Raw genomic sequence first — 21,435 nt, 5'->3', positions numbered from 1 at the left:
ATAACTTATTTAAATTTATATTCAAACTGCTAACATAACAAAAACAAAACAAAAACCCTAAGTGATTCGAACAATTTAAGATTTAAACAAACATTTGAATTGATTATTAAACAATTCTGCGATTTCTAATTTAAATTCAAATTTTAATTTTAAAAAACCTACGAATATTGCTATCTTAATTTTTTAGTTTACATAAAATTATCAACTTCAAGCCGGATTACTTCATCAATCAGATGTTAGTGTTTCTAGGGTAAAATCTAATGTTGCAATACGTTTCTTGTGAACGCGTTTTAAGTCCTAGTAATGCTTCATGGAGTCGCGCGACTCGTGCTGTCGGGCAGTATTGGCGAGTGTGGCGAGCGAAATTGTGTTGAAAGCTTGTCTGTGAAACATGGCAGCGGTGATCTCGGAGTTTCGCTCGCGTGACGGTCGCCCGTGATTTTTTTAACGCCGATGAAATGACAATATGAACGGTAGGCCAGCCCCGCTGAGGAGGTCGGGCCCGATACCGCGACAACAGGGAGCAAAGACGCAGCGGAGATCGCCACGAACAAGTTTATCGCAGGTAAAGGGAGCCGCTTTTATGGTGTTTTCTGCGTGTTCTCGCACACCGACGGAATGCGTGGATTTTTGACAATTTTGCTCGCGTCGCGACGATTCAACAGGATCCGATCTCGTGAGGTAGCGACGCGCGCACTTGCGGATTGCAATATTCTTCGAGACGCCGCTAAAACGGAGATGGAATCGCGTTGAAAACATGCGTCGAACGCATAGGCAGATATCTATGACAGGCCGCTGTTGTGTCGAGAGGGGTGAGACGCGATTGATTGTCTGGTTTCCCATAGCGCTTTATTAAAGCGTCACGTCTGAGAATTCATTCGAATTTTACATTCTCATCAGCGGCTCTGGTGCTGCGGAAAGCTTCCGAGGAAACCGTCGCGATAATATCTCGATAGAGAACTTGGGAGAGGGTACGCGCGCGGTTACATTCGCTATTCCGATACGCGTGTATCCCTGTCGCGTGCGCACTCTCTCACGCTGCAAACAACGGTTCTCGCGTCTCACATTCCCCTCGAGTATGGAATTAGCGTGCATAATCTCGCGTAAAGGATACGCGGTATTGTGACAAGAATATGAGATTGCAGAGATTCGCCCTATCGGTGTATTGCATTTTTATGCGGGTGTGTGTATGTGTGTGTGACCTTGAATTTGACTGCTACTGGTCTATGCATATATGGTGCAATTTATCGTATTTTACTTTAGAATTATTTGGATGCACGACTTGCTTAAATGGCTAATGTTTGAAATTGAGCCAAACTTTATAATTACACGGCTATTTTTATCAAAACAATGCGGCCGATTTTTAATGATGTTTTTACTTAGAAACGCGTATAAGATTGCTTTACAGGTATTCAAGACTTGTGTAATATTCTATTTTTTTATTATTATGGTGTATGAGAGAATCTAATAGAAGAAAACACGTATCACGCACACAAATATTTTGCATTCTAATGTGCTGCATTTTATCGATGATAACAGATCATGACAATTTAATGAAAAGCAAGAATAATGGATGGCACACGAGCAGCAGAAGTATTGCCGTTGCTGCAGGAACGTCTGGCGATACTGCCGGGCGGACGAGATCGCAGAGGTGGACCTGTACTTCTGTTTCCCAGCACGCCGAGACGCGAGCGTGCGAAACCCGAGGATTACAGACGCCTCCTGCAATATCTGTTCGCTATCCCAAGCGATGAGGCCAGAGGACTGCGATTTACTGTAATTGTAGATATGCGCGGTACTACATGGGATTCTGTAAAACCTATTTTGAAGGTTACGCCCTTTGTAATATTTACACTTAATTTGTTACTCATCTCTTTTGTATCAATTATGTGGTTATCGAGAGTGATATTAACATAAAAATATTTGCAGGTGTTACACGAGCATTTTCATCGCACAGTTCATGTCGCTTTTCTTATCAAACCGGAGAACTTTTGGCAGAAACAAAGGACTTCATTAGGCAAACAGAAAAAATATAATTTTGAGGTAAGTTTATTGGAACTTGTAACTATAATTACATTTAAACTATATATTTTGATACAAGTTGATTAATAATCAAGATATATTCATTTCAGATTAATACAATAAGCTTAGAAGCTCTCGTAAAAGTTATAGATCCTTCTCAACTCACTGCAGATTTAGATGGATCCTTACAATACGATCATGCTCAGTGGATTGATACTAGATTAGTTGTAGAAGACTTTACATGGCAGGCAGCTGACCTACTCGACCGCTTGGACGACTTGCAAGAGGATCTTAGTAGAAACGATTTTGCTGACGATGTTGCGGGAGCTAAGCACGGCATCGATTTGCACAATGAGATGAAGAAGAAAATCATGAAAGTGCCAGTGGAGGATATCGAAGTTGTTGGACAACGCCTACTTCAGCGGTTTAATAACAGTTAGTAGAGTTTTTTTTTATTTCTTTTTTTCCGAATAACAAAAATCATAGACTGGCGTAAAAATCTCAATTAGACTACGACACGTCGTAACACGCATAAATGTCACAGGTGCAACAGCGACGGGCGGAGAAGGCGGAAGTATTGACAATGGCGCGGCAAGTTGCGCGGATTCCGATGGACGAGCACTGGCCACTATGGTTATTCAGCATTTGGATTCTGTGCATGCCGCGCAGCAGCATCTCTTACAATTGTGGCACATCAAAAAGATGAAGCTGGACCAGTGCTTTCAGCTGCGATTGTTTGAGCAGGACTGTGAGAAGATGTTCGATTGGATTTGTCACAACCGGGAAGCGTTTCTCGCCAGCTATGTGGAGATTGGTCGCTCGTATCAGCTGGCTAAGAATCTGCAAGAGGAACATAAACATTTCACAATGAGTTCGATGAACGTTTACGTGAATATCAACAAGATCCTCACGATGGCCGGCAGATTGCTGGAGACGCAGCACTATGCGGCCGGACACGTGCGAGCGGTGGCGGGTCGTCTGGATCGCGCCTGGAAGGAATTCGCCGCGGGTCTCGACGAACGTACCGCAGTACTTAGTTTAAGTGTAGTGTTTCACCACAAAGCGGAACAGTACGTCGACAACGTGCCTGGCTGGAGTCAAGCGTGCGAAATTAGCAATCTGCCCAGTGAAATCCCAGTGCTCGAGTCTCACATTCGTCAACATCAGACTCTTTATGAAGCGATGTGTCAGGCATACACAGAGGTAAATTTTGTTTTACTTTTAGCATATACTTCGTCCCTCATCCGTCACGACCGATCTCGCTTTGCCAACGGACAGGATTATTCTTACTATTGTAAATCAAATCAAATTTTATTTAATGTATTTTTTATGTGCACTGTAAAAGTTCGTCTGATATTGTATTTAACAGGTTTACAATGCATATCAAGCATTATTGAGCGGCCTGGGTTCAATGCTGCAAGTATGTCATAATGTGAACGCCCATTCTACAGGGTCGGATACTTTTCGCGTCGATTACGTACGAGAAGTTCAATTTTTAAAGCTTTTAGGCGATGGAATTGGTTACTCGCTTGGTACTTGGGTGCTATTGGAAATGTCTATCCGCAAATTTTCTGCAACGATTAACATTTGATATAATTTCCTTATTATAACCCAGGCGTCTCAGTACTATCGAGCAGTTTTTTTTTCTACCCAAAATTAAACTGATATGAAACTAAAAAAGTTAAAATGGTTATGTTGATCATACATTTAAGTCGACAAACTTGAAATGAATATGAATATTTCTTAAATGGGATTGGGTAAAATTCTTATTTAGGTGCATAGTACGAGTAAGAAGCTTCTTTATCAACTGGATCATCTTGTGCAAGTCTGTAATCAACCGCAAGGAATTGACCATGTCGCCAGAAAACATGTACGTTATTTGGTGTTTACAGGAACAATTACTGTTGTTTTTCTTCTTTGTTTTGCGTTATTAAAATTATTCTTCCTTGTGATTACTTTTCTGTGTGTTTAATTTTTTTAGAAGATACAAGCTTAATCATTACGATTTCGAAAACATGTTTATAACTACAATTGAGAGAAATATTAAGTGCTCAATTTCCTCAAAACTATTTCTTATTATTAATTTTACGATTCTTCTATTTAAACTGTTCTTTGCATGGGAGATAAAAAGAAGAAGTTCTAAGCGCTGTAATATTTCGCAAAGATTAATGTATAAATGTGCTTATGCTATAATCATATTATATAGTCGACATAAAACTAAGCTGAAAGAATGCTATTTAACAGTATCGGGATGCATGCAGTATTATTTAACCAATTGATGATTGATATATACATTCGTATCAATTTATATCTTAATATCTAATTTATATAGAGTCAAGATGGACACAGTATCGATAGCCATACCGGCACGAGCGGCAATCCAGCTGCTGATTACAGCGAAGGCGCATCCCACGTATTAGCTGTCATTCATCAGATTCTCGGTCATCACAGAGCATTAGAGGCCCGCTGGCACGCCCGCAAAGTCAAGCTGCATCAACGGCTTGCATTAAAGTATGAAAGTAACGAAACCTGCCTGTTAATAATCGCATGGTAACGCGTGTAATTATAATTTTTAGATTATTTCAAGAAGATGTGAAGCAAGTTCTCGATTGGCTGACGAATCACGGCGAAGTCTTTATCAGGAAAAACACAGGCGTAGGTCGCAACCTGCAGAAGGCACGCGTTTATCAAAAAAGCCATGAACACTTTGAAAACGTAGCTCAGGTAACTTTTTATTTTTACATCAATTGCGTACAATTTTTATAAAATTTTTCAACAAATATATTCAACGTATTTTTTTTTTTCCTTTGCAGAATACTTACACAAATGCTACGAAACTTCTGACCGCTGCCGAAGAGCTTGCTCACACGGGAGAATGCGCGCCTGACGAAATATACGCAGTGGCGCAAGAATTGGAGGCGCACGTTAGCAGTTTTGCGGCGAGAGTTGAGCAGCGGCGTCGTAGATTAGATCTGGCAGTAGTATTTTACACTCACGAGAAGGAGGTATTTTTATACATTGATTGTGCTATGTAGAGGTGTTTACATCAAACGCGGCAGCCTACATAATGCGTAGATATATGTATTTTTGAACATGTGTACATGATGCCATTTTTAATATAATTTTGTTGTGCAGCTTACCGGGTGGGTGGACGAGTTGCGTCAAGAGCTGCAACAGGATGAAGTAGCGGAGAATCTAGAGACTGCGGAGAGACTGTTAGAGCAGTGCGCGCAGCACAGATCGTCCTGTCTCGAGGCGTGCGCTTCGACGATAGCGCAGGGCGAGGCCCTGCTGCAGGAGCTTCGCGAGGCGACCGACGCGCCCGACACAACCGGCTCGATATCGGCGGTGGAATCGGCACTGGATAGATTGTCGAATTTGAGACAGGAACTGGAGGATCTGTGGACCACGAAGAAACTGAGATTGGAACTATGCCTGCGGTTGCGCGTCTTCGAACGCGACGCGCTGGAGGCGAGCGGTCAGTTGGAGATGTGGGCGCAAGAATTGCAGGGTCCGCCGCGCGAGGGTTCGCCCGAGCAGTTGCTGCGCGTGCACAACGACGGAGTCGCTCACATGCAGAACACCGCCTTTCAAATCTTGCACCGCGGCCAAGAATTGGCACAGGTCTTGGAGGAGGCGGGGGTCTGCATCATGGCGGACGGTCAGCATAGCGCCGCGGCGCGCGTGCAAGTGCTCCTCGAGTTTCTGAACGAGAGAGAATTGGACGCGGAGGATCTCGCAGAGATGCGACGGGTGCGACTGGAGCAGGCCGCACAGCTGCTACAATTGCAGACGGACGCCTCTCACGTGATCAAGTGGATACGGAACGGCGAGTCGATACTGCTGGCTTCGTTGAGGATACCGGACGACTTCGAGGACGCCGATCAGCTGGGGAAGGAGCACGATCAATTCCAAATCGCGATCACGAACACTCACGCCTCCGCGGTGCAGGTGAAACACAAAGCGGATTCTCTGATAAGCGGCAATCACTACGACCCGAAGAGCATCAGGGAGGTCGCGGAGGATGTTACCAAACGGTGGCAGCAGTTAGTGACTTGTGCGGAAGAGCGACACAAATTGATCACCGCCAGCTTGAACTTTTACAAAACGGTGGACTCGGTGCGCTCGGTGCTCGACAGCTTGGAGCTGCAGTACAACGTGGACGACGACTGGTGCGCCGACGGAGAAAAGGCCGGATCCATACCGGCGTCCATTACGAGGCATCAGGAGCAAAAGGAGGCTTTTCTGAAGGCGTGTACGCTCGTGCGGCGAACCGGCGAGACGTTCTTGAAGTACATCAATCGTAGCCTGCAGTTTTATAGCTATCACGCCAACAGCGCCGGATCCGCGAACAAGGTGAAAAATATTTTGGAAGAGTTGGTCGGTAAGGAGAACAAGGTGCTGGAGTACTGGACGCAACGAAAGAAGCGCTTGGATCAGTGTCATCAGTACGTTCTATTCGAACGCAGCGCGAAACAGGCCCTCGAATGGATCAGGGAAACCGGAGAATTGTATCTAGCGACGCACATCAACGTCGGTAAGAATCGCATCGAGAACGAGCAGCTGCTGCAGGAGCACAACGAGTTCAAGGGCGCGGCGAAGGAAACGAGAGAGCGGGTGAAGCTGTTGATTCAGCTTGCCGACAATCTGGTCGAAAGAGGCCACGCTCACGCCGCGGCGATCAAGCAGGCGGTCGCCGAAGTCGATCAGCGATACAAGGACTTTAGCGCGCGAATGGATTGCTACAAGACGCAGATCGAGGGCGATCTCGGCATCCAACCCGACGAGGTGCACAGAGATCTCTCCATCGATCGCAACTCGGATCCGCTGCTGGAGGAGAAAATCAAAGGTAAAGATCTGAAGGAGCTGAACGAGGAGAAGAGACGGTCCGCGCGACGGAAAGAGTTCATTATGGCTGAGCTCTTGCAAACCGAGCGTACGTATGTGAAAGATCTGGAGACTTGTATACGTTGCTTCCTGGAGGAGACGCGAAGTGGCAAGGGAAATATTCCGCCGGGTTTGCACAGTCGGGAATCGGTCATTTTTAGCAATATAGAAGAGATACATCAGTTTCACAGTAACGTGTTTCTACGCGAGCTGGAGAAGTACGAAACCATGCCGGAAGACGTGGGACATTGTTTTGTAGTATGGGTGAGTATTGTACAGTGTGAAGTGAGTATCAAGAGAGCAATTATTACGCAATTATTGTGTAACGGTTGCTTTTTTCCTTCCAGGCACCCAAATTTGATATGTATGTAACTTACTGTAAAAATAAACCCGAGAGCAATCAGCTGTTAGTAATGCACGGCGGAATGTGGTTTGAGGAATTGCAGAGGAAGCATAGAGTAGAACATCCTATCGCTGCATATTTGATCAAACCTGTACAGAGAATTACTAAATATCAGCTGCTACTTAAGGACTTACAGGCACGTAATATGTCTTAAACTTTTAATTTATTCAATTGAAATAAATTTAATTTAAGCTTTCAATTTAAATGTGTAATTTTGGTGAAATTGTTGCTCCTCTTTTTCCAGGCTTGTTGCCAAGAGGGACAGGGCGAAATAAAAGAAGGATTAGAAGTGATGTTAAATGTGCCTAAAAAAGCTAACGATGCCTTACATTTAAGTCTACTGGAAGGTTGCGACGTTAGTATAGATGCGCTCGGTGACGTTGTATTGCAGGATTCGTTCACGGTATGGGACCCAAAACAATTGATCAGGAAGGGAAGAGATCGTCACATATTTCTTTTCGAATTGTATCTCCTTTTTACCAAGGAAGTGAAAGACTCCGCTGGAAAGGTTTGTACACGCAAGGTTTTTGGCATTTGGCTGTGGTGTTAATGAAATTTATCATAGTGATCGTAACGCACGCAACAATCGTCCGTTCAGGTGAAATATGTCTACAAAAATCGCCTGCTGACCTCCGAGCTGGGTGTGACCGAGCATATCGAAGGCGATGAGTGCAAGTTTGCGGTGTGGACGGGACGAGCGCCGACCAGCGACACCCGCGTGGTGCTGCGGGCGAATTCGATGGACGCGAAGCAGCTGTGGGTGATGAGATTACGCGAAGTGATACAGGAGACCTTCTTGGGCAAAAATATGCCGAAGAGCCCGGCGAAAAAGAGCTCCAGTCAACGCTCCAGCAGAGATCTGGAAGAGTGCGCGTCATTGGACGAAAGTGTGGAGAATCTCGATAGAAATTCATTGGCTTCCTTCGGCTCGACCAATACCACGGACTCTGATAAGGTAAAGTATGAATTTTTAGGCGTTTTTTTGGTATCAATTTTTTTGCCCTTTATTCTACAAGATAATTGCATTCTTATATTTTCGTTAACCAACCGAAAATGATATTTGATGAAATATTAAATTCACATGGAAAAGGAAATTGCACGATGTTATATTTAATATAGAAGCATGCTTTTTATTTGTCGATATAATAATTTATATTTTGCAATAATATTCTTTTATTTAATATACAAAAAAATTAAGAAATAATTTACGAATTTCTTAAATAGACTACTTCTTCTAACTACAATAGAAATATTATGCATACTGATATTATAAATACTTGGTAAATAATTGTGATCCACAATTAAACTCCTCTTTATTTTGCTATTTTTTATTGTAATTTCCTTACGTGTGAAGATAAATTTGATTTGCCTTCAATGTTCAAAATAAAATCACGAGACTGATTACCTTAAATTAACCATCTATTGATGCTTCAACGTTTTTCTTTTTAAGGGCCGATTCCAACTTTTCGGTAGACTTCACCTCTCAGCCTAAAATAAATATCAATTAAACTGTTATTACCAAGAGGTGATTTTACTCGGTATTTCAACCACCGAGATTACTGATATTTATTTTTGGCAACTGAGAGGTAGAGTCTACCAGGAGCAACCGGCCCCAAGGGAAGATCGAGTTTTAATTTACCAAACAATCTATTAATTACGAAAAATCCATGAATCCTGAAACGCCTTGTAGAAAGAGCACAAATGCCGAAATCGTGTCTCACCGTCCTTACCTTAAATCCTTTCGGTCTCTTCCAGAATCCAGACTGTAAATATCCTCTTTCGCGGTAGAGCTCATAAAAAATTGGATCCTCCCGCACTCCCGAAACGATCCGCGCCCCGAGCCGTCTCGCTCGAACGCGCTATTGGCGTCCCCGAGCGTGCTGTACGGGTCGCCTGTTCCCTTACGAGTTCGCCCTCTACGGCAGGGATGACACAGAGGGAAGGCCGTGGAGGCCACCGCTTGCGCAGGGTTGGGTGGGGCGCGCACAAGAGTTGGGTTGGGTTAGTTATAATCTCGTCACTCCGCACGGTCGGCAGGCAGGCCGACGATCAGTACGGGCGCGACTCCCGGGTCGGATGGATCCGCTCGGGGATCTGTCGCTGATCGCGATATGCTGAGCGGAATCGAGTAAAAGCCCTGACCTTCTTCCGCGTCGAGGGAGGAAAATTTAATAGGGGCGAATTCGTCGCGATGGCGGATACACCACTGCGCGCCGTCACACGCCCGGGAATGCGCTCCGTGAACAATAAGCCGCTGTCCACGTCGTCGTCGTCGTCGTCGTCGTCGTCGTTTCCGCTCGCTTCCACGCCGCAGCCGCGTACGCGCGTGTGAATTACCGCAGGCTAATACCGATCGCCGCCGAACCTTGTCGCATCGTCGTCATGACGTCACCGGCCGGGAAACCGGCGACGATCGCCCAAAAAGCGCGCAGAAAGATCTCATTGCCGTGGTTCCGCCAGGGCTCTGCGGCACCGCCGCATGCGGCCCTCTCCAGGCAACACACCATCGATACACCGAGCTCGTTCCAGGCCCGACTTCTGCGCCGTCAACCCTCCCTTACCCAGGTACTATCGTGCCCGCGACACCTGTGCCAATCTCGCCCGCGTGAGACGAGCCTATCCTTTGTCAGATGACTTCGTCCTCTCTCCGCGAGTCGTAAGGTCAAACCATTTTTTTTTCTTCCCCCAACGATACTTGTTAGAAAAAGAAAATATCTTTGACTCGAGATTATCGACGTGGAAACTTGTTTTAGGAAAAATTACTGCAACGGATTTATGCGCATTCTCTTGAGACCAAAACGCATATGAGTGAAAGCGTTTGAAGTGGATTCGAGTTTGTAAAACGACGAATGAATCATCTGAAAATTCGCAGGAAGGCGTGTGCAAAAAAATAGAATTCAAGTTTCGTTAAATAAATATATCTTAGAATCGTACGCGATAACGTAATATTCTTCGCGTTTTTTTATCGCGTCGTCTCCTCTATTTTTTTTTTTTCCTTCTCGCTTCACCTTGGTCGTTTGCGCGGCGCGGCGTATACGTGAGGGAACTTGGCACGTGGAAAATTCTATTTCGGATCGCGCGGAATGCACGAAAATCGAGCGTGCCGTTGGAGGCCGGGGCTGGTTCGCGGCCACCGCGTCGGGCAAAACAATTGCGCGTCTCTCGGCGTCGATGAGGAAGTCGCGGTGTTGGTGTTATAAACGCCGTTGTCGAACGTCCACACACACTCGCAAGATGTGTAAGCGCACACGCACACACATGCGCGCGTGATATTTATAGTAACGTCAAAGTACCACCGTGTGTCGTGACATTAGCTATTTTCAAAACGCCGGAATCCGCGTGTGCGATTTAAAAGCGCCCGTTGAAGAGCGACGGACGCTCGCGAGACCAGTCGGTGACACTGATTCGGACGAGATGAGAATCGCTCGGGCATCAGTAATCGGATCTCTCTGAATCTCGCTCCGCCGATCCGCAAATTCAAAGACACACAATTGGTCTTTCCCGCAGCGCGAGAGGCAGAGGGAGCGAGAGAGAGAGAGAGAGAGAGGTTTTACCCCTCTCGCAGGGAGAGCGCGACAGAGAGGACGATCGTATCGACCCATCTACGCTTGCGTAAGCACGAGAGGGCAGCTCTTCTCTTCCTCTTCGCTTTGCTTCCCTGCTTTCGGTATATCCCACCGAGAGAGAGAGAGCCCTCCTTTTCTCCTCCACCTTGTCCTCCACCGTCGCTTTCACGCACGCGCGCACATAGACACACATCACACACTCCACTAATTATCCGTTTCTATATTCGCTCCTCCTCTCCGATATCTCGCGGATATCTAAAAGTACGTCGACCGTGAATTGCGACCTCCATGCGATTGTATGCGGGATGGCGGCATCTATTGAGGATCTTTGATGCGTACTTTTCAGACTGGAGTGGTCGAGATGACGTGGGTGGTGGCCGATCACATGGCGGCACCGGGCTCGAGGGAGCTGAGCGTGACGAAGGGACAGCAGGTCGAGGTGCTGGAGAACGGCAGCACGAATACCGGCGCCACCGGGGTCCCCAGCACCGGCGAGTGGACCCTGGTGCGTCTGCCGCTCACGCCCGGACAAGCCGAGCCACCCGCGGAGGGTCTGGTGCCCACGAGCGCTCTCAAGCAACCGCCGACCGCCTCCTGCAAAACTTCGCCGTCCAGAAAAGCGTCCACGCAGCAGCAGCAACAGCAATCGCACCAGCATCACCATCATCAGCAGCAGTCGCATCATCATCCGTATCATCCGCAGCAGCAGATCAGTCCGGCGATCGTCCAGGCGCAGACCTCGGTCGCGCCGTCGACCGCCGCCGGCACGTTGCCGCCGATGGCGGCCGGCGTCGCGCCGGCCGCGCAACAGACGGCTTCGTTGACCGCCCTGTCGTCCACCGTGCTGTCGCCGATGTTATCGGAGGACGCAGGTGAATGGCCGAAAGGAAAATGTAGAATGTCGTAGTTTGTCGCCTCGCGATTAGCGTTAACTTTTTTTCCATTCTTTGCCGTGTCACAACGTGTCGTTTCGTGATTGGGCGAGAAAGCGTAGCATTCTGCGTTGTGACACGCAGAATAATATGAAATTCTTTCGGCTGGCGTGTTCCACTAGCGGGACTGCGGGAAGTCGTTAAACCGCAAATTGACCGCGAAATCGCACGGCACGACCCGTGCTCTCGTTTGTTATCAATTCCGATAACCGTTAGAGCATAATATTAGGCGTAGCACGAGTAATGGTATTTTTTTTTTTAATCAACAGAAACCGCCGGAAGCGACGGCAGTGGGTCGACCAGTACAAATTCACCCGGCAACAAGAGGCGAGGTTTCAGCGGGTGAGCGATCTTATGACGGAAATTGTCATTTATATTTTTCTCTTATCTCGAAATGTCATACGTGCAACGATAATCACGCACGACAACGGGCGTTTCTGTTTATAGACGGAAGTGGCTCCCACCGCCTTTACGTAAACTTAGCCAAGGTAAAGTCGAGAAAACCAATACGGCCGTGTCGACGTCATCGACTCCTTTGATTGGACCGTCTTTGAAGAAAAGCAGCTCAGACAAACGCTTTAAATTACCGAGCGGCGTCGAGCACAATCGGCCTGGCAAGACGTTCGAGGCGGAGGCCGAGGCTCAAGAGGGCGAGGAGATAAGTAAGGAGGAGGAGGAGGAGCAGCAGGAGGTCGAGGTGGACGTGGACGTAGACGCGGACGTCACGGAGAGCGACGACACGGCGGTGACGAGTCTGCAGGAGCAGAACGGCGGCGAGGACGCCGATGACGATCTGGAACTCCCACCGCCGATGAAACCGATAACCGAACCGATACTCGTGACGACCGCGAATGGTCCATCGGGATCCACGATACCGAGTGAATTGCCTGGGAAGCGGGTGAATATTCCGAGTTTTGTTTGTTGAGCGCACACAATTGTTTTCCTGCCTCATTCTTATCGCTGTTCCCCTCTTATCGCTTTTCGACGCGTCCTTATCGCACATAAATCTCTTTGTTTCAGTCCGCCGAACGTTCGACAAAGATTCTCGAGAGCGGCGCCACGACGGCCGATCTCTCGGAGATCGAGCAGATTGTGAAGGAGAGAATGGTAAGTTCAACTCTCTGAACGTATATAATATGCACAGATCTGTGCATTGCACAAAGTACTACGTGTATCATTAACAGGAGCAACATACAGAAAATCAGGAAAGGCACAGTCTCATGCGCACTCCTAACGGAAAGTCGTTGAACAACGAGGAAGAGTATTGCAACGTGACGACTAATACGGCCGAGGAGGCAGATCCGGAGAGCACCGCGATCGCCAAGCGGCAGTTTGTTATACGCGAGCTGGTGGAAACCGAGAGAGACTACGTCAATGACTTAAAGCAGATAGTCGAAGGTTACATGGCACTAATGCGAAATCCCGATTGCGAGATTCCGTTGCCGGAAGATTTGCGCGGTGGGAAAGACAAGATGGTTTTCGGTAATTTAGAAGCTATCTACGAATGGCACAGAGAGTGAGTTGTCCGAAATTTGTCTGTCGAGATCTGCTGACGATAATCGTTGAGATTGTTTGTATTCGCCGTATTTCCTTCCACTTTTCAGCTTTTTCCTCAAAGCTTTGGAACGTTGCTTGGAACGTCCCGAAGAACTCGGACCACTCTTCAAGCGCTACGAGCGAAAGTTGCATATGTACGTGGTTTATTGTCAGAATAAGCCCGTTTCGGAATACATTGTGTCCGAATATATGGACACTTACTTCGAGGTAATCGGCAAAATCGATAAGGACGACCACGCGTAAAATAGAAACAATCTAAACATACGTGTACGTGTTGTAGGAACTTCGGCAAAAACTTGGTCATCGTCTGCAACTCTGCGACTTGTTGATCAAGCCCGTACAAAGGATTACAAAATATCAACTTCTTCTACGGGAGGCATTGCGCCTCACTGAACGAACTCAAAGGTTATCGGAAATCGAAGGCCTCAGAGCGGCGGCTCATGTCATGCGAGTTATTCCTAAAGCTGCGAACGATATGATGGACGTTGGGAGATTACAAGGTTTTGACGTGAGTGTTGCTCTTTTTCTCTCCACCGTTCTCGTTAGATTTACGTATGATAAAAACATTCTCGAAAATCTGCTTAATTAATGGGAGCGAAGAACAAAAAGAGTTAATAAACCTCACGTTTTTTTAGGGTAAAATAACGGCGCAAGGGAAACTCTTGCTGCACGGCCCGCTTTTGGTATCGGAAATATCGAACGTGTCGCCGAGAGGAAGAGAATGGCAAGTCTTTCTTTTCGAGCAAAATATTATCTTTAGCGAAGCTGTCGGCAAGAAAACGCAATTCACCAATCCTGCCTACATATATAAAGCACACATTCAGGTAAATTAATTACTTGTTACTGTTTCATCAATTCGGAGAGATAGTGTTGCATTATCGCATAAATGTTCAATTATATACGCAGGTAAACAAAATGAGTCTTGAAGATTCGAACGACGATCCTGAGAAATTTGTCATTCGGTCAACGGATCCTCGAAAGCCCGGGCTAGGATTCTCTTGTAGTGTAGCCGAAGAAAGTAGTGGACCGCGCAGGCAGGAGTGGGTGGACACGATCACTGCCATCCTGCAAACTCAGCGCGACTTCCTGAAGGCGATACAGTCACCGATTGCCTACCAGAAGGAACTTACCAAAGATCCACTGTAAGCGTCTTTTAACTTAACACACATTGAATCATACACATACAGACACAAACACACTGACTCTCTTTTAATATTCGATCTGTGAATATTCGTTCCGACATATTTTTGTATATTTTATATAAAAAGAGATACAATATCGCCATAAGAGCTAGATAACCGTTAGTCATCTCCTAAAAAAAAAAGCCATCGCCTGCTTTCCTCTGCGCTCTCCAGCCCCGTTTTTCACCCTTTGTCGAAAAATTAAGTGACTACTTTTCACCGTTTGAATGTATCTTAGCGTCTACATTGTTATTAATACCACATACTAAAAAAAGGTGTGCACGTATCCAAGTCCATTTTTCTCACATTCCTTTTTCCGAATTACCTTTACATCTGATGATGAGATATCTTGCTTTCGTAGTACAGAGGAAACGATGACGATTTAATATTCAGCTATAATCCCGCGCAGAAGCTTAAGAATGTGTACAACGCTGTAAACAAAAAAGAAGCTGACACATTCTATCGGCTAATAAGAAATAAAATACGGTTTATACAGAGGAGTATATGCAGGGTGTCTCAAAAGTGCTGCATTATTTTTTAATGACACAATTACTGGACGGGATTTGGAAGTGGTTTCTCCTTAGCGAGGCATGAATGAGCAGCGACAAAAATTAAATTTTCCATGTTAGATATTCGATTAGATATTCTTAAAAAAAATTATCGTTAAGGTAATATTGCTTCCAAACTTTGGTTGAAAGAAACCGTCATTAAAGAACGAATGCGATAGTTTTGGAACATAAAAAAAAAATAAATATATAAATATATATCTTTTCATATTCGATGACGTCTCGAAACGATTAGTAGAATTCAACTATCGCTCTGTATCAAATATATACGGAAGTATATACTTTAGTGTTTTAGAACGCCGCGGACAATGCGAAAGAGAGTTAACAGCTCTTTTTATCGTTTAATGGATCAAAATCTACTCACCTGTTCCTTAACATGTACTACCCCCTTCCCCCCCTCCCCCTCTCTAGACTCGGCTATCTGATCCCTGGAGCCTATAAACGTGTATTAATCCGTTCCAATGCGCATGCATTACGCGTGCATATATCGTATGCATATATATATGTATATATGTATATATATATGTTTGTATATATGTATGTATGTATATATATGCACACGGGGGCGTATTTTTGTTGTCTTACGTGCGTTCACATTTACACACATGCGACTATTAACGATATGAAAACAAGAAGAACGCGCTGCAAGTGCGGATGTATTAATAACGTAATGATATATGAAGATGTGCGATATATTTATAATAATTTTAATAACGTTTACAAGAAACACGCGCGCGCGCTCGCTCGAATCCGTGGACAAACACTGTGGCGTGACAGTATACTGTGTATATATTAATGCGTGACACACTGGAGGACAGCAAAGCTATAATTGACGCGGAATCGTAAGAATTTTGTCTAGAATAAATTGTAAATTGATGATTAACACGTGAGAGTAATTGTGATATGCATCCCCTCATCCTGGTTTTTACTACCTTAATGTACACGCCCGACTAACCAGCTTCTTTTCTTATAATTTCGTCAAGAACACAGTACTGCGGGAAGCAAATCCAACCGCTCCACCCACCTTGCCGCGACGCGTCGCAATCAAGCACCTACTCATCCATTCTTCGACACTTCCAGAAAGATCCAAGTTCCACCGGCGACGTCGACCTCCTCCGCATCCTGGCTTAATGTCGAGACTCGTTCCATCCAGTCGCTTCAAAAAAATTGCAAGCCAAGCAGCCATTCATTTTTGCTTCAAAATTGTTTGACAAGTTTTTTTTTTTTTTTAAATAAAAAGATGCGTTTTATCATTCAATCGCGGCGAGCGAAGTGCGCGAGTCTCGACGCGTAGTACTGTGTCTTGGATTTTACTTATGATTTGCTGGCGTACAGCCGTGCCACCACGTCTGAACCAGTGACTCGAGCAACCATGTCGGTTCCTCCGACGCTGACAGTCCCCGGATCGGCGAAGGGTAGGAGTCAACCGTTGCAACGCTCGCAGACCGGAGGATTGGATTGCACGCAGCCACGCACGCCCAGCCCGACGAAGAGTAGGCTGCACTTCCTGGAGGGATTTAAGAATACTCTACGGACGCGCTCGCCGGTCCGCAACAACTCCATCCCGGTGAGCCAAACCTGATTAACGTGATCTTTGCCACTTTTAGCTGACGTAATACATAAACGTTGTCGCCCATGTATCAATTAGAATTCTTGATGATTGCAGCAAAGGGGCTCTCCTTCCTCTTCCTCTTGATGCCTGTCGCTATCCGCTGCTATCTATTGCATTATCTTCTGTCGGTGCGACGATAAGTCATACTTCTGTTACTAAAGAAACTCCATCGACTGCGAATGATCCCGCGAAATGCGAAACACACACACACACATTGCGTATCTTCTTAACTTGTGTAATGAGAGATCCGGCAGACTCAAAGCAAATATAAAATACGTACACATAGCTGGGAGAAGTGATCTACCTGGGAAATATGAAAGAAAAAAAACTCTGAAACTTCTTATAACAAACTCTTCACTCTACTGAACCGCTCTGTTACCGCTTTTAACACCTTCTTAACTCACCGTATACCGTACATGTGTACTACATGCTGCTGCTTTCTTTTCCTTCGCCATCAAACATTATCGCTAGCACCTCGCCGCAATCGTCGCAATCGAGATACCTCGCCTCCGTAACTATTCGCCGCTGCTATACTACACCGCTATTGCTGTCTGTCAAAATCGGTGTCATTACCGCCGTTAATCTTCTCCTCCACATCCGGGATACATACGATCGCTACTATTATTATTGCCGCTACCATCGTTACTGTCGCTGCATTATGGTGCTGGAGGCTCTCCTTCCTGGCTCGAACTTTCTATTGGATTCTGGGTGGAAACGGAACAAACCGGGGGCATACGCGACGCGCAAGTTGCATGAAAAAATACGTTTAACCAACGTTGTCGAGCGTGTCCGAAAGATTTGACGCGTATTGACGAGAGGCTCCCTTAGGTCGTTCCAGGTGCTCGCGTGAGATTAGCCGCGGATTGGGGAAAGTTACACGCCGGGGACGAGCTCGTCGTCTCCCATCTGGACGGTCCGGGCTTAGTGGTATCACCGGTGAATACCAAGGACGAAATGTGGATCCCGGCGAGTCTTATCCCGAACTCGGCGATTAGCCGGGCGTGGTCATTTCGGCCGCGGAAGATCGATCTCACGACGAGCCACGCTGCTGATTATCACGAGTCGACGAAACCCGAGGAGAAAGCACTGGCTGTCCTAAGCAGCCCGGCGTCGATTCGCGCGACCACCGGCGAAGTCGTTAGACTTTCCGTCAAGACGCACAACGCGGCCGGCGCAATTGTTACCTGGAGAAAGGAAGGCGAGGATCAGTGTATACGAGAGAGCGATCGGTACCAGTTCCAGCAGAGCGCGGGCTTCGTGTACCTGCAAATCACCAACTGCCGACCGTCGGATTCTGGATTCTACCATTGTCACGTGAAATGCGACACAGGCTCTTGCTCTGCGAGAATTTCTCTTTCCGTCACAGGTATGTGATTGGAGAACTCTGATACAGCATGTATTGTTCAGAGTGTCTCGAAATTCACTGTGATCTTCTCTTGACAACAGATTTTTGCTTAACGAGATTGTCGGAATATTAATATTTGAATTATTAATAATTGAACAGACAAGAGCTTTTGCAAACTGAAGTTTTAGAAATCAAGTAAATACAGAACTATATTTTCCAGTTAATTTTAGCTGAAGTTTAATTTGACGCTTGGTTGCAAAAACATTAATGCGGAAAATTGTGATAAATTAGCTCTCTCAATTTTTGTCAAGGAAAAAGATATCCGTTGCTTCGATACATTCTACAAAGTCGTAGAACGACTTGTTAAATATTCGTCGTGTTTCAGGCGGGAAGAGCAGCATTTCGGCGCGCGTTGTAGGATCCTCGAGGGTGGAGATCGATTGGGACAAACGAGAGATCGGTGGTGCGTCATGCAGCATAGAATGCAGAACTTTTCCGTCGTCGCAATGGGCGTTGATGCTGACGCAGATTAACGAGCCGCCTACTGTGCTGGATGTATCGCCGGACGCATCGTACAGTTTTCGAGTGATTGGCGACGACGGAAGGATGACCTCACCGTCAATCGTGGTGACGCTGTCGCGATCGGACGCGGACGGTGGCGCGGAATGGGAGGCCAAGCAATTCGTCGGCAGGTACCTGGAGTTGGACGAGCTCGGTAACGGCAGATTCGGCACGGTCCGTCGCGCCAGGGACAAAGGTACCGGTCAGGAAGTGGCGCTCAAACAAATCCCGCGGCACAAACAGTCCAGATCGCTGACGCGCGCAGAGTACGACGTACTGGCCTCCACTCATCACGCCAACATCGTTCGAGCGTTCGCCCTGTTCGAGAACGCGCCTCGACCCGGCGTGGACACCATCGTCCTGGAACTGTAAGCTTCGTGAAAATATAAACTAGAGATGGACATTTTATTCGAACAATTATCTAAATAAACTGTTTAATCGAATAAATTTGGAAGAATGTTATTCGAAAAATCTGTTTTCATCAATTATGAGAAGAAATTATAAATCGTTTTTCTTTGTTGCTTGAATAAGATTTTGTCCATCTCTGCTACAAGTCGGGATAACAAATTCGTTCTAACAAGTATCTTCCTTTTTCTTGCAGGGTTAAGGGTCCGACGTTGTTCACGTATCTGAGCGAGAAGACAGAGTACACTGAAGCGACAGCAACGCGGTACACCGGTCAATTATTGTCCGCGCTAAGCTGGCTGCATTGCCGTAATCAAGCACATCTAGATGTGAAACCGGAGAACGTTCTCGTCGATCAGGATGTGAATCAGGTGAAGCTGATAGATCTGGGAGAAGCGGTAAGGGCTCCCGTGGAGGAGATCGTGCCGCCTCCCGCCGATCTAGAATTTGCGGCACCGGAATCAGTGTTAGGTAGACCGACCGGTTCTTGTACGGATATGTGGGCCGTAGGGGTTTTTATTTATGTTTTATTAAGGTATATTTTTCTCTTAAATGTCTTTTACTTATATTTTAATCGTTTGACTGCCACAAACTGTTTACGAGTATTGATCTTAAAATTACTAACGCTGTTGCAATCAATCGTCGAAATTTGAGCGTCTAGTTATAAATTGCATTCATCTTTTCATACAGAAATATTGATGAGTTATAAAAAACATTTTTTAAAAATACAAAAAAGCATGAATTGTGTTTATTGATTTTATTAAATTGCAACAAAAATTATTTTTAAAAAACGGAGAGGCGATATAATGGGTTGTTCGAAAAGTTCGTAGAGACTTTCAAAAAGTGGCATTGAAACTCGTGTAAACATGTCACGCTTATGTCACGCATCAAGAGAACACGGATTTCAAAAACACTTGGAGAAGATTGTATTATTATATTTATTTTAAAAGGTGACATTTCAAAACATTTAAAAGAAACAGTTGAACAGATTGAGTAAAAAAGATTTGATGCTTTTCTATGACCGGAAAGGCAAAACTGCTGGATAAACAGTAGAAAAGATACATGCTATTTACAGAAAGAGTATCTGAGAATACTGTTCACAAGTGGTTCACTAAATTTCGAGGTAGTAATTTCAATCTTGAAGACCAAAAAACGAATGGTTCTTCCACCATTAATGATCCAAATCAAGACGTTAATTGAAAGTAATTAGTGCTACAGAGGATGTAGTAAAGATGATTTGAATAGGTATTGCGATCATCTGGACGAATTAAAGACGACAATCGACAAGAAACGTCCAGAATTGGCCAACAAAAAGACCATTGTGTTCCATCATAACAACTCCAGTGTTCACGCATTTTTACAAATTCGGCAAAAATTGTTGCAACTTGGCTGGAATGTTTTACCTCACCTGCCGTATTCAGCTGATCTGGTATCCTCAGATTATTTTTTATTCTGGCACCTGCGCAACAAAAAAATGTTCACCTCCTTGGAGAACTGTCTAAATCATGTTCAGCAATTTTTGTCCGAAAAAGATAGAAAGTTCTAGAAGGATGCAATTATGAACCTGATGAAAAGATGACAAAAAGTCATCGGTACAAACGGCCAATATATTGATTAATTAAAGGTATGTCTAAATATAAAAATATCGAATTTTCCATAAAAATCTCTACAAACATTACGAACAACCCAATATTTTGGCAATCAAACGGTTAATCTTCTAATATTTTTTTTCTTTTTTTACTTTGATTATTTGTGCTTTAATGCGTCTTAAATGCTTTAGTGGATTGTCACCTTTTTTGGACGACTCTGTGGAGGAAACGACCGCCAACATACTCAAATGTGATTTCTGTTTTCCCGATGAATACTTCGAGACGATATCTAGCGATGCGAAAGAACTTCTCGGGAGATTATTGTGTCTGCGTGGTGAGGATCGACTGAGCGCGGAGATCTGTCTTGGATCGCCGTGGTTAAAGGTATAGCTTCGTATTTTTGGAAATTGATATATTTATAACTTTTAATTTTTTGTGACTCAACGGGACATCGTAGACTCGTTTATTTCTTCAAACATGTTTTGTTTTATTTATATCATTCAGAATTTACATGAATTTACATGAGACATTTATTGTTATTAGATATCTATCGGCGCTACCATACCGTCCACTAGAATGGCCGCATTTATAGAACGACGTGCGCACTGTCTCAAACTGCGTCAAGACCATGACAGTTTTTATTCTTTAGACTAACAATATGCAGTAAGCATGTTACTTAAAGTACACACATGACAACTTTATATATGTATATAGGAAAATATACTTAATGTCTAACTGTCGATATACTTTTTTAAATTCCGTTGTGTTGATTTACAAAGAAAACATTTCACTTTTCTTTTTCCTCTCGC

General features: G+C 45.1%; 1 protein-coding gene and 1 long non-coding RNA gene across 7 annotated transcripts; one reads left to right on the top strand and one right to left on the bottom strand.

Annotated features, from left to right (window-relative positions):
- The first annotated feature begins 309 nt into the window (after window positions 1-309).
- trio (trio Rho guanine nucleotide exchange factor) lies at window positions 310-21,368 on the top strand. Of its 6 annotated transcripts, XM_012374802.2 has the most exons (29): window positions 319-565; window positions 1,540-1,830; window positions 1,930-2,043; window positions 2,133-2,457; window positions 2,567-3,225; window positions 3,392-3,499; window positions 3,797-3,892; window positions 4,355-4,533; window positions 4,599-4,746; window positions 4,836-5,027; window positions 5,158-7,173; window positions 7,257-7,448; window positions 7,557-7,820; window positions 7,911-8,267; window positions 11,225-11,750; window positions 12,080-12,152; window positions 12,258-12,708; window positions 12,831-12,917; window positions 12,995-13,326; window positions 13,415-13,574; window positions 13,648-13,875; window positions 14,003-14,191; window positions 14,274-14,509; window positions 16,450-16,681; window positions 17,555-18,092; window positions 18,457-19,000; window positions 19,234-19,572; window positions 20,818-21,010; window positions 21,170-21,368. In XM_012374802.2, the coding sequence occupies exons 2-29, from the start codon at window positions 1,570-1,572 to the stop codon at window positions 21,278-21,280; spliced, it is 9,150 nt and encodes a 3,049-aa protein (XP_012230225.2). In that variant the 5' UTR covers window positions 319-565; window positions 1,540-1,569; the 3' UTR covers window positions 21,281-21,368. The 6 variants fall into 6 exon arrangements, with proteins under 6 accessions (XP_012230228.1, XP_012230231.1, XP_012230233.1 ...); XM_012374804.2 differs by lacking the exon at window positions 3,392-3,499 and having other exon boundaries at window positions 320-565; XM_012374805.2 differs by lacking the exons at window positions 17,555-18,092; window positions 18,457-19,000; window positions 19,234-19,572; window positions 20,818-21,010; window positions 21,170-21,368 and adding an exon at window positions 16,781-17,011 and having other exon boundaries at window positions 310-565.
- LOC136998840 (uncharacterized) lies at window positions 3,975-11,225 on the bottom strand. Its single transcript, XR_010889376.1, has 4 exons — window positions 9,043-11,225; window positions 5,163-5,421; window positions 4,845-5,082; window positions 3,975-4,510 (listed from the first exon to the last, which is right to left on the bottom strand). It is a non-coding gene; the product is annotated as an uncharacterized lncRNA (long non-coding RNA).
- Window positions 21,369-21,435: the final 67 nt, after the last annotated feature.

The sequence above is a fragment of the Linepithema humile genome, chromosome 3 (genome assembly GCF_040581485.1).
Source record: "Linepithema humile isolate Giens D197 chromosome 3, Lhum_UNIL_v1.0, whole genome shotgun sequence".
Classification (NCBI taxonomy): Eukaryota; Metazoa; Arthropoda; class Insecta; order Hymenoptera; family Formicidae; genus Linepithema; species Linepithema humile.
The sequence above is the reverse complement of the archived record's forward strand: the minus strand, read 5'-3'. Positions and strand labels throughout refer to the sequence as shown.

Excerpts from the sequence above, each read along its gene's own strand:
- trio (XM_012374802.2), top strand. The coding sequence starts at position 1,570 with ATGGATGGCACACGAGCAGCAGAAGTATTGCCGTTGCTGCAGGAACGT. Across the intron at positions 4,534-4,598 it reads CATCAACGGCTTGCATTAAA|ATTATTTCAAGAAGATGTGA; the intron begins GTATGAAAGTAA and ends TATAATTTTTAG. Across the intron at positions 13,575-13,647 it reads ATATGGACACTTACTTCGAG|GAACTTCGGCAAAAACTTGG; the intron begins GTAATCGGCAAA and ends TACGTGTTGTAG.